Source organism: Electrophorus electricus, chromosome 7 (genome assembly GCF_013358815.1).
Source record: "Electrophorus electricus isolate fEleEle1 chromosome 7, fEleEle1.pri, whole genome shotgun sequence".
In the NCBI taxonomy this organism is placed as follows: domain Eukaryota; kingdom Metazoa; phylum Chordata; class Actinopteri; order Gymnotiformes; family Gymnotidae; genus Electrophorus; species Electrophorus electricus.
Window position 1 is genome coordinate 12,381,014 of NC_049541.1, and position 23,670 is coordinate 12,404,683.

General features: G+C 41.0%; 1 protein-coding gene across 1 annotated transcript; it reads right to left on the bottom strand.

The window, feature by feature from the left end:
• Window positions 1–228: 228 nt before the first annotated feature.
• Window positions 229–21,766, bottom strand: LOC113580182 (mucin-5AC-like). The gene is made up of 43 exons (XM_035528136.1): window positions 21,721–21,766; window positions 21,110–21,335; window positions 20,589–20,718; window positions 20,203–20,266; window positions 19,943–20,028; window positions 19,512–19,701; window positions 19,301–19,420; window positions 18,803–18,923; window positions 18,529–18,664; window positions 18,358–18,435; window positions 18,195–18,264; window positions 17,969–18,100; window positions 17,670–17,819; window positions 17,479–17,573; window positions 17,235–17,367; window positions 16,761–17,004; window positions 16,451–16,491; window positions 15,858–15,946; window positions 14,795–14,949; window positions 14,438–14,576; window positions 14,072–14,170; window positions 13,593–13,787; window positions 13,115–13,357; window positions 12,632–12,788; window positions 11,945–12,055; window positions 11,655–11,796; window positions 11,535–11,563; window positions 10,989–11,428; window positions 9,891–10,935; window positions 9,541–9,744; window positions 8,493–8,734; window positions 7,796–7,982; window positions 7,201–7,426; window positions 6,695–6,873; window positions 6,097–6,166; window positions 5,845–5,954; window positions 5,421–5,452; window positions 4,914–5,064; window positions 4,487–4,524; window positions 4,037–4,144; window positions 3,883–3,922; window positions 3,488–3,596; window positions 229–802 (listed from the first exon to the last, which is right to left on the bottom strand). The coding sequence occupies exons 1-43, from the start codon at window positions 21,764–21,766 to the stop codon at window positions 640–642; spliced, it is 6,765 nt and encodes a 2,254-aa protein (XP_035384029.1). The 3' UTR covers window positions 229–639.
• Window positions 21,767–23,670: the final 1,904 nt, after the last annotated feature.

Genomic DNA, 23,670 nt, shown 5'->3' on the forward strand with positions numbered 1-23,670 from the left:
CTAACCAAAGGGATTTCCAAAGGAATATCTGTTGAGTCATTTTGTAAAATATTATAAATCTTCTATATTTTTTTTATATATAATTATGTGTGATGACCCTTTTAAAGTGCCTTATTTACATTAGCATTTTTATTAAATAACTATATGATACTCATTTATGTGATGCAATATTTTTATTAGATGAATCAATCATTAATCATTTTACAATCATGCTAATGAAATGCAAAACAAAACAAAAATGACTGTGATATTTTAAGATTAAGAGTAGAAAGAATTCAAGACAGGTAATAGGTAATGTGCATCCCATATGAGTAAATCAATGCTGTTATCTAACGATTATTTCACTTTCCATTACTCCATGGTCTTTAACGGTAAACACATCCAGTATGTAAATACCACAAGTGTATTTAATCATCTTCCAAAGAACAAGGTGCAGCACAGCACTTCCGGATGGGAATCTGAGCCACAACAGCAGGAAGCAGAAAACACCACACAGAAGGTGGAGCAGGAAACCAGCTCTAATCTACGGTCTCAATTATCACTTAAAACTGATCATATAAACAAAACTGGCGACAGCCCGCGTAGGTCACGCCAGCTCATTCTCCTGCACTAAAGTGGTGCTTTGAAGACGTGGGGACGTCAGCTGGCGGACTTGCACTCGCAGCCGGTGATGTGTTTGTAGGAGTAGCTGGTTGGCATGGCTCCTCCGCAGCTCAGGGAAAGCTGCCTGATCTCATAGCTGCTCTCCTGGCAGCACTGTGGGTCCTGCTGCAGCTGTAGGACCTCTCCGGACCTCACCCACCTGCAGAAGGAGCGGCGCGCAAGAACATTACGCGACACTAGGTAAATATATTATGTTTGTGTGTAACACGTGGTGAGTTTCAAATGGTGAACAAACTCAGAGATGTAGAATGAAATAATACAGCTCATCACAGCTGAGATCTATCAGCTCAGGAAGGATTTTGCAAAATAAAATGTTTAAAAAGTTACATAAAATAAATTTTTAAATATAAAAATGTAATAAATAATAAAATAAAATACTAGTGATTGAAATGAAAAATGGATAATAGTAATAATAAATAATGAAATAAAATTAATTAAAAGAGGAAAATACTAAAAAAGACTAAAATACAATAAAATAATAATAAAAATAACAGAATAAAGTACTGCTATATATATTTAAGGGGTTCATCTAAACACAAGAGAACAGAAATGCTTTTAACCTGGATTTAAAAATGACTACATGACCTAGCACATAACTGGAGTTGGCGCCAGTTAAGTGTAGCGTAAGAGCTAATTGCTGCTTCAATGTGTTTGGTTTGAATTCTAGGAGTTGCTCCTAGGGTTCTACTCTTTGAGAAGAATCAATTGTATAACTAACTGGAAGCCAGTGTGCAGATTTTAGAAGTGTAGTAATGTACCATGTTCTCTTTGTGCTGGTTAAAACTCCTGCGTTCTGAATACACAGCTGTTCAATGGTGTTTCAGAGGAGCTCAGTTTGGAGCCCATCACAACCCTGCTGGAGGTAAAAGTATTCAGCAGTTTCTCTAGGTCTTGTTGAGGCATTAAGTGGTTGATTCTAGCTATACTTCCTGAGATGATAGAAAGCTGTTTTGGTGATTGATTTGATGTGGCCAGTAAAGGTGAGATCTGAGTCTATTAGAATATCAAGACTATTGACTAGGTCTTAAGGTTTTAGATCCCTAGATTCAAGATAAGCACTAATTTTAAGACGCTCCTCTCCCATAGGCAAAGGTGGGTAGAGTAACCAAAATCTGTTCTCAAGTAAAAGTAAGAAGAAGATATAAAAGTAAAGGATATATTGCGAGCTACTTTCTAGAAATGTAATCATTTGAGTCCCACACCATGTTTGCTGTTCATTATGTCAGTCTACTGTCCAGTTTAACTTACTAAAGTAAAGTGGCGGCACTCAGTGATCATCTTTAGGGATTTCACTAACCCTCCCTGTGATGAGACTTGACAAGGAAGTGGGATGCCGAGGAAAGTCTCCGTAACACAGAACGATTTATTAGCAACAAAACAAGACCGAGACAAAACGTGAAGAGCCAAAATAAAACACACTAGACCGAACCAACTTAAACACAACACTGGAAGCACTGGTGATATGTGTTAATGTTTTAGGTAGGGAGGCGTGAGCAATGTCCCCCCAGAGTTGAAATGAAACCTACGCCACTATCCTCTCTGTTGGCAAATATCAAAACTTCTGTTTTGTCTTTATTCAACTTTTAAGAAGTTTTGTCTCACCCACTTATTTATGTACTCTGCCTAAATTGGGCTGTAATCATCCAGTGAGAAAGCTGAGTGCATCTTTCTATCATCTGCATAATTGTGATTGGGAATTGTGTTGTGTTGTAGAATTTGGCCTGATGGGAGCATACGGAAATTGAATAAAATTAGATCCAAAACTGTCGCCTGGTCTCTTTGAATAAAGCAACCATTCCATCTCCTTTCTTACCAGTTTGCCATAGATTTTATAAGATCGGAGTTTGGAGGGGCCATTTAACTGAGAAAAGCACTATTACCTTCTGCTAACTAGTAAGACACTTTAAATTTAGACTGTATGGTCTTATAGTTTGGATACTCAAAAATATTTGTTTGGTACTGGTGATGGAAGACCCGTGGGCTGTCTGAGACTGATGTGCCACACTTCTCACAGTAGTTTATTGCATGTTTGAAAAAGCCCTATTGCTTGTGTCACTAATCTAATCAGGATTAGAGTGCATTCCTGGCATATTGGGCTCTGGCGTGTTTTCAAAACAGCTTTTTGTATAATATTTACTAAAACAGCGATGCACTTCAAAACTGCCTTTTATGTTTCTACATACAGCTTATCCGGTTAATGTCTAGAAAAGTAGTGTTGTCATGGATATCTGAAATAGGCTTGTCACTGTTCTGTATGCTGCCGCTTTTATCAGTAGTGCTAACTGAAGTCTGCTAATGATGTTGCACAGGCTAAAGAGATCTATTCTGAGGAGGGGGTGGTGCCCTGAATTTTGGGGGTAAAACCTGTTGGCTAGCTGTGATGGACAGAGATCGTTTAGTCCCTGCATACAACAGTTCCTCCATCTTCTCAGAAAAGTCCAAATGTGGAGGAGAGCATTTTGAGCGAGATGCTGTGGGTTGAAGGGGTTGATTAAGGAGACTCTGGTGGTGGTTGCTGTGACCCTGGCAGATGGCGCAGAACATCATGACCCTTCTTAAGAGGCTTAAGGAAGTAGATAAATGTAGAGCCTAACCATAACCATTAACTATACTTCTTACTTAACCATTAACCACTTACTATATTTAACCATTAACTATACTTCTTACTTATACGCTATTATATATTTTATGTACATGCTATAGTGTGTTATAATATCTCCTATGCCCATGTTAACTCTACATACCTCAGTATTGACCTGTGTTGCATGTTATGCCATCATTTTTATTATGCCCCCCCCCCCCCCCCCCCAATTGTTTCACTTACATGGAGTGTGATTGACAGAAGCCTTCACAGATGGGCAGTGTCACTTCCTGTTTGCAGTTTTCTACCATCACGGTCATTCTGGACTCTTGGACTGAACAGGTTATGTTGCCTAGGATGGTACACAGGCTTAGGTGAACACCACATGCAAAGTATCCAGGGAGTCAGTGTGATATACGAAAACCTGCTGCAGTTGCATGAATGCATTCAACCAGGCAGGTGCCTGCCTGCTACTAATGAGTCAGCCTGCAAATCAGTCACTGAACGAATCCAGCTGAACTCTTTGTTTAAGGATTGACAGCAGCTGATTAAAGAAGTGGTTGTTAGTTGCATCATCACCCACATCCTTGTTTATCTTTAACAGAAGAAGTATAGGACATGTCAAATAGGTCACGTACATGTATAGCAGCACTGATCCTCATCCCAAACGCGGAGTCCCTAGACATGCACCAATCAGATTGCGTTATATGAGTGACACCCAAAAACACACATCCAAACAGGTGATGCTAAGTGCCAACATTGCAAGTGCAGAGACGTTCATGGCAGTCCCACCTCAGAGCAGCTCTGCTGGGGACACACTCTCCTCTCAATTTCAGTGCCTGCGCTCGTACAGTGTAGCGTAATGCAGGGCTCCAACTGGTCTGTCCACACATCACCGACCTGGGCCATCCATGGAGACAACGTCAGTACCACATGCTCCCTTATACACACATTTCCAATGCTATTGCGCCATGTGATGCTTTGTTACAAAATGAAACTGGAGAGTGCAGCATAAAAGACCCTGATTCAGATATGTATTATGTAGACAGGACTCAAGATAGCTTTACTGCAAGCTCCAGTTACCTACAATTTTTAAAATATCCACTGCATACTATGTTAACTGTTATGTTAAAGTTTATTGACTTTTCATAATGCAGAAGGGCTTTCCAATACACCGTAGCAGCAGATATAAATAGTTACAGAATCATTGTTGACTGAAACTATGTAAAGTATTTCCTTTACCTTGAATGTCTTTCCATTGTACTCACAAGTCTTCTCAACTGTGAGAGGAAAAGATATACAGTCTTCAAAATGCACTTTAATCTACCTTTATTTTACCTATGGGAAATTGCCTTAAAACACTGAATCAAGGCCAACCCATGATAAACATTAATACTCTGTATAAAAGCTGACCTAATATTGTACTGTTTTAACCAGAAGTTCATTGTTACCTAAACTAGAGTTCTTACTGCTTATGCATGGATCTTAAAGAGTAGATTCACCCAAAAAACATGTTGAGGGATTACATCTTAGAATTCTTTATTTTGGTACTGTGTGATTTTGTTTTTGTAAGGATTTGAAATACCTTTTCTGTAATGAAAGGGAAAAAAAACCTGCAAAATAATTAGGTAGTTAGTGGCTTAGCAGTCGTGACAAAGCATTACATTACCACATATCTGGTTGTTGCAGCAGTCCAAGACTAGAGTGGAGTTCTCACTGCATGTGGGGGTCGGAGCTGGAGGCTTTGGCCAGCACTCTTCAGTCTGGGTCTGGTTGTTACATGTGCATACGTGGCAGTTTGACTCCCATGTTGCTCCAACCTTAGAGACAAGCCAAGATATAAAGCTTTAAAAAACTGAACATCAGATACAAGTATTTCCTATGACTAGAAGCCAACATTTTCATTGCACTTCAGTGTTTAAGACAAGGTGTTACCAGCATGTTTTCACTGCATGCATATGTGATTGGTGGTAATTAGTGGACTTCACCTTTAGTGTCAAATAAATGTTCATTTTTAAAAAATAGGTAAAGATTTTGGCCATGGTTTGGTGTAATACATTTCCATTATTTGAATGATGCAGCAGTAATATATAGGATTATATATACACCCACCAATTAATGTGTAACTGATGAACCTTTTCTTCAGTACTACATTAGAAAAGGACTAATATCTCACCGGCATGGGTTCTCCCAGTGGACCTCTGCAGTCTGACAGAGAAACAAAGCATGCACACACAGTCACATGTAGGAAATAACTGCTTGTATACTGGTATACGGATGTCTCTCATTGAAACGTAAGGTCAGTTGATATTAGTCCATTAACCTTAAGGAATTTTTAAGAGGTAATCTGCACTGAATTAACTGCATATTGGTGTAGTCTCTAAGTAACTAGAAAATAACAGTTTTTGTTGTTCTGACTCAGTACATTAACAATTTGGATTAGAAACAAAATTAGGATAAATGCAGAATGTTGGTTTTAATCTGATTTAGATAAATGGCCATGATTTCTCCATTTGGTAGACAAGGCAAGTTACGGACTCAGTCTTTGAGCAAAGATGCTGCTCTTTGACTGCAGAACAGACATGGAGAAAGCCACTCACTGGTGCATTCGGAAACACAGATCTTCTTGTGTTTGTCTGCAAGAAGTTGGTTGTCTGGACAGAAGCATCCAGAGTGGAAATTATCCATGACTTTCCCTGGCACACGCACTCTGTGGGAAGAGCAGAAATGGCACACATGCTTGCAGCATTTGAATAACTGTATATACAAAATATGATGTTCATAAATTTATAAAAGAACAAAAAATATATATAGATAGAAAAAAAAAAGACATGTAGGAAGATTGGCCTCACCCGCCATGACAGACATCATTTGTGGTGCGGTGACATTCATCGAAATTCATCCCCTCCGGACATGTGACATCTGAAAGAGAATCGCTGTTTTTTGACACATATAATCTACCCCCAGCAGAGCAGAAACCAGCCAGTGCTTATATATATATATATATATATATATATATATATATATATATATATATATATATATATATATATATCTTTAAATAAGTATCCAAAAGACAGAAAGAAGGATACAACTTTCATTAACCATAAGTGAATCGAGCACGTACAAACCTGGCATGTACAAACCTAGCACATATAAACCTAGCATGTACAAACCTAGCACATGTGAATCTAGTACATACAAACCTAGCATGTACAAACCTAGCACATGTGAATCTAGTACATACAAACCACGTACCCAAACAGGATATTGTACCTAGAATTTTAAAGATTTTTTTTTTTTGCTTCTCTCCTTTACTACAGCTTGCTTATGGTTCCCTCAAACGTTCCTGGGTCTGCATTGTTGCAGTCCAAAAGAACAGATGCATCTCAGAGATTCCAAGTCATTTTCCCTCCTGTCCTGTGCATATGGTTAAGACAACGTCCTTACTGCAGATTCCATTGGTGAGGTTTCTCCAGTAGACACAGAAGCCCATCTTCTTGCACTGCTCTGCCAGGTGCTCCAGTGGTGAACACATGCTGCTCTTACTCCTGGCCAAGCAGTAATCGAACCTGCAGTTCTGCACCAGGACCTCCATATCAATATTCTTGGCACATTCGTGAAATAATCTGAGATCAAAGAATGGAGAAAGAACAAAAACTCATTTTCAGTGAAAAAAACAAAAAACAAAAATAAACATAGGTTACAAACACAACAAATACACATACCAGCACTGACAATATACACAAGCTGACAAAGGCAATCACCGAACACAAGCACTTAGGTTTATTCAAATATATTTGCGTTTAAACCAGTGTCCCTGAGCTTGGCTAGCACACCATCTGTGACGTGCAGCACTTCAGCAAGCATGCTGGAACTTATTAGAAAACTTCCCGAACAACACACCCCGCCCCCTTGACCATGCAGGATGGCAGGTGAGGAAGTATAGGGCTTACTCATGCCGGAGGAGGTCACAGAGAGGAGCCACGCAGCTTGGTGTAGTGGGAGGCAAGCTCGGCATGGTCGAAGGGCTGACGGGACTACAGGGGACGTTCCTGGGGGCATGGGCACAGTAAAGCTTCGCAGGGTCCTCTTCTATCCAATGATATGCCGTCTTATCACAGCAGTCATCGCTCTCTATCTGACCGCTCCTGCGCACACATGAGGCGCCCCCACATATGCCTGCAAACCAGGAGCAGTAACACATAAACAAAAAGCCAGAAGGACCCCCCACACATAAACAGTTCCAGTAAGAGGTTTCACCAGTAGCTTAAAAATGTATTTAACAATGCAGCATAATTCTGTTAGAATGTCACTTGAGAGGCTGAAGGTTTTGCTACTTGTTTATTGTGTTAAGTTGTTTGGTGCTGTGCTGTGCTGTGTTGTTCTGTTTTGTGCCTTTTGACCCTTGCTGGGGATATTGATGCTGGCTCCTGGAACGGTCCAAGTCTACTCACTCTACACTCTCTGAATCGCCACTTGCTGCAGCTGCTTTTTGGCCATTTGTGTTTGCCGTACGTAGGTTCCCGGTTTTGACTGAAGGGCACCTACCGCACTGTCCCTGAGTGTTCTCATAAAAGTGTTCCATCGCCAGAATGATCTCGAGTGTATTGGCTGGAGTAAGAGAGACCCGAGAGCGGATCTCATCGATGTAGACGGACACCTGGTAATCCCCGCTCTCAAACCTAATGCCGTTCTCTTCGTGGGGTGGCTGCACCACTCTGTCATTCAGAGTAGCCTGGAAAACGTGCCAGAGATAAGACTTTATTGTTACTGGAGTTGTACAATGAAGTTTTGTATTATCAGAGGAGGATCAAATGTGCCCCAAAGCATGCATCATGATTCATGCAAAGAACTCCCTTATACTGGCTTCTTTAAATAACCAATAAGTTCCTCATTCAGATAATTTATTTTCCAGTTTCTGTGCAATGATTGTGATGCCAAACTGCAATGTTTTATTACAGATAGCTAATCTACATTGCAATAATCATACTAACACCAAAGCCGGGCACTGAAGCTAGAAACTGATGTCATTGGGTCATGGTCTCATTGTATGTTTTTCTGATTCAAAGTACATCCAACAAAACCATTAAAAGTGTTATTATTCCACAATTATGAAACATATGCCTCAAAATAGCAATATATATGTAGGATGCACAGTACACTCAATCCTTTTGACCATATTAAACAAACAACAGAGAAATGAAGCAATGCTGAGCATCATGTTCAGCCATTCGCATGAACCTACCTCCACTGTGTACTCATTGTCATTTACTTGGAGCGTGACTACGCTGCCAAGGTACTTCAGAATGATGCCCTTGGCACAGGAGCCGAACAGTTCAGAATTACAGTAGTAATTATCCACTACAATGCTGAGATGGTGACGTGGCTTTATCTCCTCCACCAGCACATAGGTGCAATTGTCCATGAAGTCGAAGGAAGTTCCAGAAAAGGACACATAGTGAGGGTCTCCATAGACATCACACTGACCTGAGGGAAAGAACCCGTGAAACACTAGGCACAACACAATCATGAAAAGTATCTTAGGATCCAGTGGCCATTATACCAGTGTCAGTGGAGTGTCAGTGGAGTGTCAGTGGCCAATATAGCAATTCTTTGTATCAATTCAATACAGCTACCAATGTTCCCCACAGGTAGAAGGCATGATGTTCATATGATTTGAGGATGCTAAGCTAAGCAATACTTTTGTCATTAAAATGGTCTCCATATTAATGGGGTTATGTAATGATTAAAGTGTGGGGGAGAGCCTAGAACTACACTTTCCTAGTTAATATGTTCCCTATGTGCCACTACTATCCTCTCTGATTTTACACCCTGTCTCTTTCTTATCTCCTCCATGCTCCTACACTCATTGGATCTTCAGGAAGGGTTGTCCAGCTTTTTAGTACTAAACAGAGGTCATCCAGAACACTAGCCTGGGGCTCTTTAATGTCTTCACCAATCCTACAGTTTTCCATTCACTTGGTTTCATGGACTGAACTGAAATTACAAAAAAATGTTTTTAAAGATATCTTTGACTTTATGGATAAGGGGATGGATGAGTACAATCGTGGCGCACATGGGAGTAAGATTAACAACAGCAGCTTTTTACACCTTTTAAAATGAACACCCTTATATTAACAACAAACCTGTCCATAGTGATTTCCAGAGTAAACAATGCAAAGCTGCTTGGCAATCACAATGAAAAGATTGAGTAGCTAAATACAGAAATACAACATGTATATAAAGTTAAATATAGTGACTGGGACTGTCCAGATGCCACCCACTGCACTCACAGTTGCACTGCCAGATGTCACAGCAGCCCTGCTCATCTTTCACCTGCAGCATCAGATCTCGGGGACACTGAGGAATGATCTGAGGTGGACATGTGACAGGTCTCATCTCGATCACACCGTTCCTGCAGGCTTTCCTGAAGCAATCCTCTGTCCACTCTGTACCACTGGGCCAAGTTTGGTTTCTCATCAGGTTCATGCAAAACCCTTTATGCCAGAGGGGAGGTTCAGAAAACAAAACTTTTTTTTTTGTTTGCTTAATGTAGGTTTTCATTATTTGTGTGAAGAGTTGATATTAAGGATAACACAAAAACAAAGTACATACCTGTAGTAGTTGATTCAAAGACTGGTACTGAGGCTTCTGTTGTACTTGTGATGTGTGGGGTTGTTGTAGAGGTTGTTACTGGTATAGTTGTAGTTACTGGAGTTGTAGGCTCTGCTGTTGTACTTGTGATGTGTGGGGTTGATGTTGTAGAGGTCGTTACTGATATAGTTGTAGTTACTGAAGTTGTAGGCTCTTCTGTTGTACTTGTGATGTATGGGGTTGATGTAGAGGTTGTTAATGGTATAGTTGTAATTACTGTAGTTATAGGCTCTTCTGTTGTACTTGTGATGTGTGGGGTTGATGTAGAGGTTGTTAATGGAATAGTTGTAGTTACTGGAGTTGTAGGCTCTTCTGTTGTACTTGTGATGTGTGGAGTTGATGTTGTAGAGGTTGTTACTGGTATAGTTGTAGTTACTGTAGTTGTAGACTCTTCTGTTGTACTTGTGATGTGTGGGGTTGATGTAGAGGTTGTTACTGGTATAGTTGTAATTACTGTAGTTATAGGCTCTTCTGTTGTATTTGTGATGTGTGGGGTTGATGTTGTAGAGGTTGTTAATGGTATAGTTGTAATTACTGTAGTTATAGGTTCTTCTGTTGTACTTGTGATGTGTGGGGTTGATGTAGAGGTTGTTAATGGAATAGTTGTAGTTACTGAAGTTGTAGACTCTTCTGTTGTACTTGTGATGTGTGGGGTTGATGTTGTAGAGGTTGTTACTGGTATAGTTGAGGTTACTGGAGTTGTAGGCTCTTCTGTTGTATTTGTGATGTGTGGGGTCATTGTAGAGGTTGTTAATGGAATAGTTGTAGTTACTGGAGTTGTAGGCTCTTCTGTTGTGTTTGTGATGTGTGGGGTTGATGTAGAGGTTGTTACTGGAATAGTTGTAGTTACTGTAGTTGTAGGCTCTTCTGTTGTATTTGTGATGTGTGGGGTTGATGTTGTAGAGGTTGTTAATGGTATAGTTGTAGTTACTGAAGTTGTAGACTCTTCTGTTGTACTTGTGATGTGTGGGGTTGTTGTAGAGGTTGTTAATGGAATAGTTGTAGTTACTGTAGTTGTAGGCTCTTCTGTTGTACTTGTGATGTGTGGGGTTGATATAGAGGTTGTTACTGGTATAGTTGTAGTTACTGTAGTTATAGGCTCCTCTGTTGTGTTTGTGAAGTGTGGGGTTGATGTTGTAGAGGTATATTCAGTTGTTATTGTGATGTGTGGGGTTGTTGATGTGGTTATCATTGGTGTAGTTGTAGTTAGTGGAGTTGAAAATTGAATTGTTGATGTAGTGGTTGTCAATGGTATTCTTGTAGTTGGTGGAGTTGTATATTTGATTGTAAATTCTCTTGTGCCTCTGTTCTCTGGAGTTAATTTTGTGATTTTTACTGGTGTAGATGTAGTTAGCAAAGTTATATATTTAGTGGTTCTTGTAAGGATTTGGGGGGTTGTTGATGTTGTAGTTGTTTGTGTGGTTTCATTAGTTGTGTTTATATATACTGGAGTCTCTGTAGATTTCTCAGTTCTCGGTACTTTGGTTGTAGGTTCTGGAATGAATAGTCGTGTAGCTGAACAAAGCCCTGTGTAAAGAATTAAGTAGCTTTGTATAAATGAAACAAGCTTAAATAACAAAGTTGACATTATATCTAAATGTACAAGGGAGAAAAAACACTTCTTACAACTCACCGCAAACAATGTTCCCCCCAGTGCATTTACTATGGTAAAAGAATAAAAACCATATAATAAGGTCTTTTTTAAATGGCAAATTGCATTTCATTCAGCATGGCAAATAAAATACCAACTAACCAGCATTCATTGGGTGTAGTTATGCTATCACCAGGTCCAATGACTGTGCTGTTGAAGTAACAGGTACACCTGTCCAAACTGGAGCACTGCCTTGTGTTCTCATCATAAAACGGCATCTCCGGAGGGCATCTTGGGTAACAACCTTAGCCAATATATCAAGAACCCATTTAAATGTATTCCACATCACCTTGCTAAACACAGACCTTTAATAGAAGTGTTAACGATCATTGCCGACCACAGGAAGGGGTTAATATGAAAGGAACTGAAAAGACACAATGAAGAATGCAAACCTTCAAGTTTTCCAGTAAAGGCATTGTTTTTCCCACAGGTCTTGATCTGACCACAGGGCTCATAATGCCAGCTGTACTGGCCCTCTTCATTGTAATAGTCACAATACACCGCTGTGGAGCAAAATGCAAACAATTCACTTTGATTGCACCACTAAGCAAATACTGAGAGAGCCCAAAACAGGAAATGATTCACTTTTACTGTATTTGGTAATCATCAATGCAATTTGTGTCTCATTAGTCTGGCAGAGCAAACCGAACATAACCAAGAATGGTTTGTGGACTTTTTGTGCAGTTTTCTTCCTTTCTAAGTAGTTCCTATTATTAACTTAAATGCATACACTTGCTCAAAATATAACAATGTATATAGATTGCTTGAGACCAGGTATCTCCAATCAAGTTCAACGATGCGTACCTCCCTGCAGTATTTAGTTCCAAACCTGACCCTACTAGTCCAGCTACTAATGCACTTGGGAAACCCCTTCATTCTAATGCAGGGTATGTTTGATTATGGTAGGAACCCAGCTCTGAGGGAGGGTAGTGACTAAGAACACTATTGCAGCTTCCACGAAACATAACATTATCATATCAGTGGTTGTATATAACCCCCATTTCTTCCTTACTGCATGTGTTGCAAAAAAGAAGCTTAAATGGAACTATTAAGTGATGCTGGTGTCACGGGGTACGTACGGCACAAGTCTGGGGTTCTCCAGTTGATACAGACATTTTGTGTGCTGCAGGCCTCAGCATAAGCAGCCACAGCTGTGCAGAAGCCCAGAAACTTCCCTTCAAACTCACAGGAGCATGACTCCAGAACGCAGGCCTCATAGTATGGTGCAGGATCCACCTGGGAATCATGGGAAAGTCCACAGTCATGCCATCACCTAAACCAGCAGCCAGGTGGCTGTACACTGTGCCTAGGAAAAAAATGATCAGGTTGCAGAACACAAAGCCCAAAAGATGAGCTTTGTTTACAAGAGCGCAAAACCTCAGGTAAACCTTACACCTGTAAAACCTGGCAATTAACTGTTAAAAAGCCAACTGTGCTGGACTCCAATGGTGCTCCCCGCCCAGGACTGGAGTTGTCCACCCCTGATGTAAATAAGCCAAGACATTCACACCAACTCCTACTAAAAAAGCTGTGCCATGTGATATGTCATGTGGGTGCAGGACCTTTAGGTGGCAGTCTTTGAATGTGTCACTGTGCATGATCATGCAGCGCCGCTGGGCCCAGGCTGAGCAGTAGGAATGGCGCTGGCAGGGAAACACTTCCTGGGTCGCGTCCGAGCAGGGCGGCACAGCCGCCTTCCAGCTATTCCCAAACTCCAGTGTGCCGAACACCACTGAGGAGCTACTTGTCAGCAGGTCGTTCATCACTTTACCATCAAAGTTGCCGCACAGACCGCGAACTCGACCCTGCCAGTCCGCATGCAAGGGAGACAAAGCTAAGGCTCACGAATGCAATGCAACTGTGCAAGTCCTCAAGGGCTGAACGTTCAAGTTATTTTAAATACAAGTAAACACCCTTGCAATGGATGGGTTTGTTTTGGTTGAACAGTAAATAGTGTCGTCCCATTTCAATCAGTCAAGTTGTGATCTACAAGGTCTTGCACAAGACGAACAAGGAAGACAGAGAGATGAAGCTTCTTACTTTCCACCTGGCCTGCAGCTGGACTTTGACTCTGGTCTGCTTGTCCCAGACCACAGTGAGCCCCAGCTCTGGTACCGTGATGATGATGTGGAGGCCCACAGTGTGGACAGAGTACAGTGGCTGTGTCCGCAGATGCCAACCAGCCTGCATCTTCTGGGTCACGTTCATATCACGCAGGGTGAGCGTCACCTCCTTCTTTTCAACCATGTTTCACCGCAATGCAAGTATGATATATAAATGATAATTTAGAATATTACATATGAAAGCAAACCATTCATTCATATGAGAGCAAAACATTTATAGCAATCAAACTTTTACTAGTTCACAATGGCCAGGCTGTAACATTCCAACAGGTTGGTATACGTAGAAATGTATCAACTGGATGTGAATCGGGAAAATTAGGAACATTTATAGAATGAAACCTTGATCAATATGGAATATGAGTCTGCATACATAGAGTTAGAGAGAGATTTTGATACCTGGAGCTCTACTGAGATGGAGCGGGAGCAGGTCAAGGCTTCGTCACAGCAAGGAACACTCTCCACTCTGACAGCAAACTGGTACAGTCCACTGGCATCCTTAGGCACAGAGAAGGTAATCACATTACTGCAGGCTTAGTAAAACAGCACAAATCAAATTTAATTATTTACGTATTTTTTTTCACAATGTCAGCATATACTGATCAATATTATTATGCTTGGTACTTCAAGTCACTTGTACCCATAAAGGGTTTTGAATGTTTGACTTCAAAACTAATTTTTTTCCCTTCAAAGTCTCTGATAATAGTTCCGAAATCTCTTTGCGAAGTTCTGCATCTATTTTTTAGCGCTATTGTCATCACTTACCTCAACGAGTGTGTACTGACAATGGCCATCAAAGCGGTACCATTTAGAGTCAAAGGTGCTGTATTGTCCATTGCCAAACACCTCACAGACCCCTGGGCATGGTTCACCCTTACAGTCCCACTTCCCTCCAACACAGACACTGTGAGGTGATCAATCAGCACACACATTGCTTACTCACATAATCATCACAGTATGCTTTTCCTTGCTCGTCAAAGCATACCTTACCAAAACATGCAATGAAAACCCTGATAAGGACAATGAGACTCCAGGGTACATGTGAACAGCAATATACTAGATCGTACACATTGTAATGTGCTTTTTTATATATTGAGTGTGGCGGTTAGGCAATTCATTCACCAGGATCTGCAGTTTGACTCCACGCTCTGGCCTGATGAATAAACAGCCCCACTGAATTCACACGTACATTTGTCCTTAGTCACACAGCTGCCATTGTGATCCTCATACTGGCCTTCTGGACAGTAACAGCCACTGGTGCAGTTCTCCTCATGACTCTGCGAAGACAGACACAGCCTTTGACACAGCCTCAGACACAGTCCCAGACACAGCCTCTGACTCAGCCTCTAACAGTCTCAGACACAGCCTCTGACTCAGCCTCTAACAGTCTCAGACACAGCTTCTGACTCAGCCTCTTACAGTCTTAGACACAGCCTCTGACTCAGCCTCTAACAGTCTCAGACACAGCCTTTGACACAGACTCAGACACAGCCTCAAACACAGCCTCTGACTCAGCCTCTAACAGTCTCAGACACAGCCTTTGACACAGACTCAGACACAGCCTCAAACACAGCCTCTGACTCAGCCTCTAACAGTCTCAAACACAGTCTTAGACACAGACTTTGACAACCTCTAACACAGTCTCAGACTCAACCTCAGACACAGCCTCAGACAGACTCTTACACAAACTCAGACACAACCTCTAACGGCCTCAGACACAGCCTCCCTTACTCAATACATGGTTTTCTGCACCTGAGATGTGCAAAGCAAGTTCCTAGAATGGTGTCCTGAAGAACAAATGTAGCAAGGCTAGACTTTTGTTTCAGTTGTTTCATAACTCGCCTTTTCTACAGCCTTTCAGCACAGGAACTTTTACCCTTCCATTTATGGCTTTGTATTATGGGTAAAATATCATGTTGCCATTACATTCTTACATATGGAGACTGTGATATGCTTTGCCTTTTTTAGGTTCTTTAGAAGGCTTATGTACATATTATGACCCTCTGAGGTATTGCACTGCCAATCGTACAGTAACAATTAACAAATAATATATTGAGCAGCCCTGATACCTTTTCAAGTACGTGTTCACTCTTTTAGGCATAAACGTCTTGTTCAACATAAACGAGCGGACTCATTGCTTTTAGGCTGAAAGTCAGTGTATTGCTATTTTGACCAAAACACGTACCAGTGGTTGGCTCAGGCTTTTGCAGGTCTTTTGAGTTGTCAGCACTGGTGCTTGGGTACAGTGCACACATACTTTTCCATGTGGACAGTCTAGAGAACAAAGTAATAGAAACAATTACAATAGGGTTCTAAGCACTTCATGCTCGAACCCTAAAAAGGTCTATGTAGTGCCATGGGTTAAAGCCAAAGATATTTTAGACTCAAACGTTGCATCAGTCCCAACACTGTTTAACAGTCCCTAGCGTATGATCATCAGCTGTTTAATGATGATGATACACTGGTAAAACGTACCTAAAAAGCGCGAATATCTATTTATGTTGCTATCATATAATCCAGTGATGAGGCCACTAAGGTGTAGTCTTACTTCCTTCTCTGTTCATATTCCTGGCAATTATTGTTTACACCCTTAGATTGCTGCATTTAAATTGTCATCAAGAGGGGGATTATAAAGAACACGTGACGATGCGTCTTTAAACTTAAACCTTTTTTTTTTGTAAACAGCCGTAGTCATGCACGCAGGTTTGCACTGTATAAGTAGGGCTGCCCATCACGGACTTACAAAGAAAAAGCAGGGAAAAGGAGGAGCAACTGTACCGCATGCTTTAGAACACTGGAGATTTCCATCTTCACACGTGCTGCAAGGCAAATACGTACATCACTCACAGTTATTAAATATGGACACGTTTAATTTCAAATACAACTTTGTACATAGCGTGTGTCTGCGTTGCATGTATATATGCGTTTGGTAAAAATATCTGAATATTCTACACAGGGAGATTTCACCCCATTTATATAAATAAATACATTTAATAAACAGTTCCTCCTTCAAAATTCCTGAATGTATTTCTTTTTCACAACTTTTTTTTTTTTGATTATGCATTTGTCCACAGGCCTGGGCGCTTACCACTTTCGTCCGTCGATGACGTGGGCTCCTGGTGGCACAGTTCCCCCTGGGTAGTGGCACAGGCAGAGGGCGCGCGGGCTGCACTTGTCCGGTGCGTTGAGGTGGGAGCCCTGCAGGCAGCTGCATCCCTCCACGGGGTCGCCTGGTGCCTCGCAGGCAGGGTCAGGACCGGAGAGTGAGCGGCAGGTCCTGTTGCAGGCCTGCGTGGTGTAACTGAACCTCAGGTTTCCCCTGCAGGTCATACCTGACACACAGAAAAGGGTCCCCGGTGTCCCCGGTGTCTTAAGCTGATACCGAAGTCCTTCTGCTCATGGGCAAAAATCCTCTGAGCATTTAACACCTTTAAGTTCCCCCCAACAAATGAACTGGTGCTGAACTGAAAGCGTCAACGTTTCACCATGTACTGTGGTGAGATTCAAGCTGTTGTTCTGTTCAGTAACGTAAGCCCAATGGTCCTAAGAGAAATGTACTTACTGCAGCTGGATGCTGCTCTCCAGTCACCAACATCAATCCCCTGACTGGCACAGGCTTTAGCATAGTTGCCAAGGGCAACACACAGGCATTTCTGTAGTCCAGAAGTGCACTGGCAGATCCTTTGAACACAGGCCTGTAAACATACGGACATTCGTATTAGTCGTGGTAAAACTGGTACAATCAATATTTACATAATTTCTACATCTAAACATGAAGTACCAATTAAGTGTGGATTTGTTATAACCTTAGCAATGGTGTTAACAGGCACATAGTCATGGCAACTGGCAAACACACCACTTGTGTTTGTCAACTGGGCACACTTATCTTCAGCAAATATCTCTACATAGAAATAAAGAAAGATATCAATGACTGCACATCACTGGTTTTCTTTTATATGATGAAATAGGAACACTGGGAAAAACACAGCGACTATACCATTGTTGGTGTTCATGCAGATGGGAAGGTCGTCCAGGCTACACACACCCACCGTCCAGGACGAGGCAAAAGGCCGAGCGGAATTTTCTATGATGCCGCTGCTCGTGGTGAAGTCGTCTTCCGTGTTGTTGTTATATGTTCCACAAAGGCCTGTCATGGGGTGGAATGCATGCATACACACATACACACACGTGCACACATACACATACACAAAGAGAAGAAAAAAAAAATTTGCATAGTGACAAATCATTGTCTGTCTGCTCTGTATGATGAATGGGACTTGGCGAGGCTGTGAAGACCTTTAGTCCTTTCAGTTGGTGGCATATACAAATAAAGCTGAATTTCTGGAGACACCTGGACTTGCATCTTCATGCCAAAGGATGTTCGCACCTGGACAAACATGGATGACTGCCAGAAGACGGTGGCATGCTCTGTAAGGAAGCCAGTCCAAACACAAATAAGAGTGCTGCAGTGACAGCTTCTAGCTGACATAAACTGCTACTCGCATGACTGCTGAGAACCCACCAGTCTGAGACAGATCAGCGATACTAATGTCTCCTAGTTTTACGCCATCTGGAGCAAACGTATATCTCTCCTAACAAAGAGCAGAGCATCATCATCACGCTTTGGTTGAAGGAAATCAGCATATTAACATACGTAGTAGAAATACAGAAGCGTAAAAACATACATTGTACACATCAAGGTTCATTTCTTCTATAGACATATCTGTGTGAGAAAACTTGATGGTCACAGTCCAGCTGAGTCCCTGTGAAATATTATAAAATTAAATAATCTAATTAGAATTGGAAATGTATCACGCAAAAAGAAAAAAAAAGGTTTTTTGGACATGTCCACCTACCTTTGCAGCCACATAAGTGCATTTTCCAGGCAGAGAATACTGTTTGCCATCAAAGGTGGTGACGACCTGGCCTTCAATGATGCACCGAGGAGGACAGGCATTAGGGGAACACACCCACTTACCTTCCTTGCACACACTAGAACACAAAACAGAGGCCCACCGTCACAACATAGAGTGAAAAAGAGATGGCTTTTAGGAAACACAGGAAACACATATTGAGGCTGAAAGTTTGAGCGCAACGCCAGAGGCGGCGATGTGAGTGATCCGTTCACACCATGACTGGCACTTGGAGATGATGCTTTGTCCCGGTGCGTATGTCTTCCCCCCGTGCACGCATGGACAGTCCGTCACCCTAACGGAGCGGAAGTCGTCAGCTCGATCATTCACGACCATGCCTGTGAAGGAACCGGACAAATTGCGAGTTAGGAAAGTGCATGAAGATAAAAAAACAGGAAAGGTATGATCAGTATTTGTGAAATTCCATGCCTGACACTATGACCGCAACCTCTATTTATCTTACCCTGAAAGCACAACATAATAATAACAAAAATAATAACAATGCTACTTCTACTACCATTACTATCACTGCTACTACTACTACTGCTGTTTCTACTACTACCACTAATAATAATAATAATAATAATAATAATCATAAAACTTTATATAGCACTAAGTTTTTTGCATATCTAACATTATTTATAGCCTTAATTAGCATTAACAAACCAAGATCTTTAGCAATTTCAACATTATTTTATGCAGACAGAGACCACACCTGCTGGTGGCAGACATGTGTTGATTAGGGCATCTGAATTAGGCTGGGGGTTGGAGCAGGTGGGTGGAAAGGCAGGACCCAGCTCCTGGTACGTCAGGTCTCCGGGACAGGAAGGCTCCTCTGCAGAGAGGTTTGCATATGTGTGTCTGTCGTATCGCTTAAGAATTATAGAAGTATTCTTATAATGACGTGTGCTGTGGACCACACTCACGACACAAGGTTATCTTTCTCCACAGTGACCACAGGTGAGTCTTATTCCCGCAGAGGTAAACAATCTCTTTAATAAAAGCACACTTTGCGTTGATGTTTACTTTGGGGAACATGTTCTGCAGGCACAGCTGCATGTATGTGTCAAATTTACTGAGCCGGCATTCCTTGGCATAAGACATGACCTCACAGTCCTGGAAAATAAAATTGTTAATAGAAATGGGTAGTAAGTTCCCTTATACATACGTGACTTTGACTGTGAACTTTCTTACAAGTGGGGGAGCCAAACCCTTTCCTTTAGATCTGTGAAATTGAAGTGCAAAGCTACTTCCACCCATTGTGAGTCACTGTCTGGCTTTGGTCCATATAAAAGGCTTACAGACTGATTTTTATTCTCTGAGAGCAAGAGTTTAGATTTTGTTCAAGTTTACATACTTCTACTGTAGGGTTCTGTTTGTAATCCTCAGTCACACATTTGCCATCAGAGATGCCATTGGTAGACACAAGTTGCCATACGTTTTCTGTTGAAAGTAGATTTCATTTAATGTTCATAAAATTGCATGAACTTCAAATAAACATTTCTAAACAAAGGACATAAACAAGCCTGAGGTTTACTCATATGATTAACTTTCACTGTTCACAATACTACAGGTGAATGCGGCATTTGTTTTAAGTTGTTGTTTGTTTTATGTTACCTGTGCTGTTTATTCGGCCACACATTCCTGTCATTCCTTCTACTAAGCCCTGGTTCAGTTGTACCTAGAATTGAAATGCATGACCAAGGAATTAGTTCCTATATGTTCAAACACAGGATAATAGCAATTATTTCTTTACAAAAATGAAAGAAAGAGAACACAAACCCTTCCACAGTTCTGTGTTGAAATACATATTGTGTAATTAATAGACTGTATATTAGATGCAATACAATACCAAGGAATGTTTTTAAACCACAATTTTGGACAATTTGAACATTCGGTTATTAAACGACTGTAACATGAAGGAAGGTGTCATATCTCACCTTTGACTGGAAAGACAAAACTAAATCAAGTTCGACTGTCTGTAGTGGGGGCTGCCAACTCACCGAGATTGAACTGATGCCCCCAGATGAACTGAGCCAGGTGACAGAAAAGGGCAGAACCTTGCTCTTAAGCATGATGTAGATCCCATACTGGTACACATGTTGATAAGTGTGGTCAAAGGGAAGGGTGATCCTGGAAAACAGCATTAGACATTCACCAACACGTTGATTTGCTTTGTAGTGATCTGACCCAACAATAGTTTTAGAAAAATCAGCAGGTGCCTTAATTAGGCATAATGTCATAGCCAATCTGAACATATTTGAAGATGAAATTTGAATACTTGCATGACAGAAAGCGATAACATTTTGCTACAGTGTCTAATTATTTTCCACAAATCCAGCAAACATCGATTGGTATAAACAAACAAGCTAGCAAGCAATTGTAACTGTTAAGCTAAATTCTGATGACTCATTTTTAAATAATGGTCCCAAGATGAACCAAAATGGAAATCTATCCCTAATGAACCTAATTAAATGATGGCTTAAAGACCAAGATTTTGGTTGATTTGATGGGTAAGAGATACCTGTTTCCTTCCACACTGACCACGCCATTCTGAAGAATGGTAGTAACTTTATTGACCAAGATCACTACCCTGTTCATCAGGCCAGTTGGTTCACGCTGCACAGTGATGGAACAGTCAACCCCCGCAAACGTGAACCGAGTCAGTGTAAAGGGACACGTGGATTTCACGTGGAACAGGGTCCCATTGAAAGTCTGAAACACACCACTGCCGAAGGTCTTGCACACATCTGGAAAGGCAGATGGAGATCACTCAGCAGCTGGTATGCCAGATGCAGGAGACATGAGAGTTTCACTGAAATACTGCAAAAGGAGGCCTGTCTTTAATACTCCATTTTAAAAGGCAACTACTTTAATATTTATTATTACCAATGCAACATACCTGGACTTTTATAATCATTGAATACCATGTGACTACTTACTTGGGCCTGCAGCTGATACAGAGTAAAATTGGCCTGGAAAAAAAATTTAACATTTCAATGAATATTTAAAGTGATGGCCTAACATAATAACTAAACATACAAGCATCTTTAAGTTCTGTAGCTGAAGATGTGAACCAGCCACTTGGAAGTTAGTAACATCCCAGCGCCTTTAACGGACGCGTTAAGCACTTACCAGAGAAGAGAACCACTACTCCTAGAAGTGCGCCTGCCAGAGCCATGTTCTGAGGTACGCCTCGCGACCACCGCTAATACAGTGCAGGTGTGAATGGCTCATTCTTGCCAGTGGCCTTTTATACCCAGAATCAGTTCCTTATGTGGAAGAGTATGAGGAAATAAACTTGGGTTTAAGCATTCAACTTGCTCACCTAATTAATTCAGTGGAAACAGACAGAATCCAATAACACGTCATCATATAACACCTGAGCAGCTTTAGAAATTAACCTGGAAAATACAGTGCTTTTGTTCTGGGGGCCCTTATGGTACAGATGAACAGTTCTCTGTTCTTGCAGTGCGTGTGCAGGTAATTGTGTCGTGCAAAGTTTCCTTGAAAGGAGCTAGGTTTCCTTCAGGAACGCGGATGTTTGTGGGTAACTGGCCAAAGGTTTGGTTTGGTGGGACTAATATGTTTACAGACCATAGCAAACAGCTGTTTGTTTGGAACAATTTGTCGGGGTAACCAGTCCATTCTTTATGATAACCAGACCTACTACCAAGCATGCAACACATTCAGCTTGAAGTGAATGATTTTCAAGGTTTCTCAGTGGTTCTACAAAATATTAATATTAAGAGGAAACAAAATGTCCAGAGTCTTGAAGTTAAAAATAAGATAGTGGCTTTTTACGTGTTTTAAGGGGTCTTTTCATTATGTTGTGTACCCTCCCCAACTCCCAGTCTTAGTAAGCAACAAGCACCTGGTCAGTAATTACGTGTTCACCTAAAACACAGCACCACATTTGCACTCCTTCTTATTGGCATCCCTTGGGACCTTTCTCAGTTCACTCACATTGACCTAAAGGTTAATATCTAAGATGAATGAGTAACAGTTCTTTACCTCAATCACCCTTACACACACAAATACAAGGAATTTTGAAAACTGAATAATTATGATGTGTTTTTATGTTAACAAGTAACTTTTTTAAAACCTGGATTTCCTGTTCAAGCAAGTTTAAAAATTAAGGAAATCCCTCAGATATATTCTTTCGGATGAACATTTTTAAATTATTTCTTGTGCAAAATGTAGTATAACGTGCATCACACAATACATATACAAACCCTGTCTGGTTTAGTAAGTGAACAGAATTTGTAAGACATAACAAAGAGGTGCATAGCTATTGTGTGCAACAACTAATCTGATGTTATCTCATGAACAATTATTATAGATCTAAACCACCTTTAACTCCACACAAAACGTGAGGAAAGTTATTCACCATGAAGACGGAACAAGCTGACGGAGGTGGTGGCTTGTGTGGCCAGTAGATGGCGACACGTATTCCATTTTGTCACTTGGTCTGGGACCGCATGCACAGACATAGTAGGTTTGTTACTCACAAAGGAGATAATCATTTTTAAAGCGTGACATTTTTAAAGTGTACAGTGTTTTCTTTTGCCGTGAGAATAATCCTAACCCAGCCCTAACTTGCCTGTACTCACTCTTTTCATCTGGATTTTTCCAGTCTTAAATCAGATGTTTGAGTATTCATATCATCTTAAACAGATGAATCTATGGCTAAAGCAAATATGCGGTTGAACAAATTGAAAAAACACTGGCTCCTTGACATTTAATTCACAATAACAGGAAGAATCACTGAAAAATGCATCCGAATTAAAATGTCCAAATCGAAATTGCACAAAGATTAGCTGTAGTTAAAACACAACTACTTTAGACACACCAATTTAAGCTCACTAAATATAAATCAAAGATTTGAAATATGATAGCCTTGATCAGATAAGCCCACAGAAGGTCATATTCTTGCACTTCATGTGTTAGAGGTTTTGAGGTTTCTTGGTACTGTTAAACCAGGTTAAACTCACCAGTGACTCATCAATTTGAACCAAATGTGTAGGAGCAGAGAAAACATTGAACTGTGCAGCCCATCTCCTGGCCTCTGAGAGCCCTGCTGTA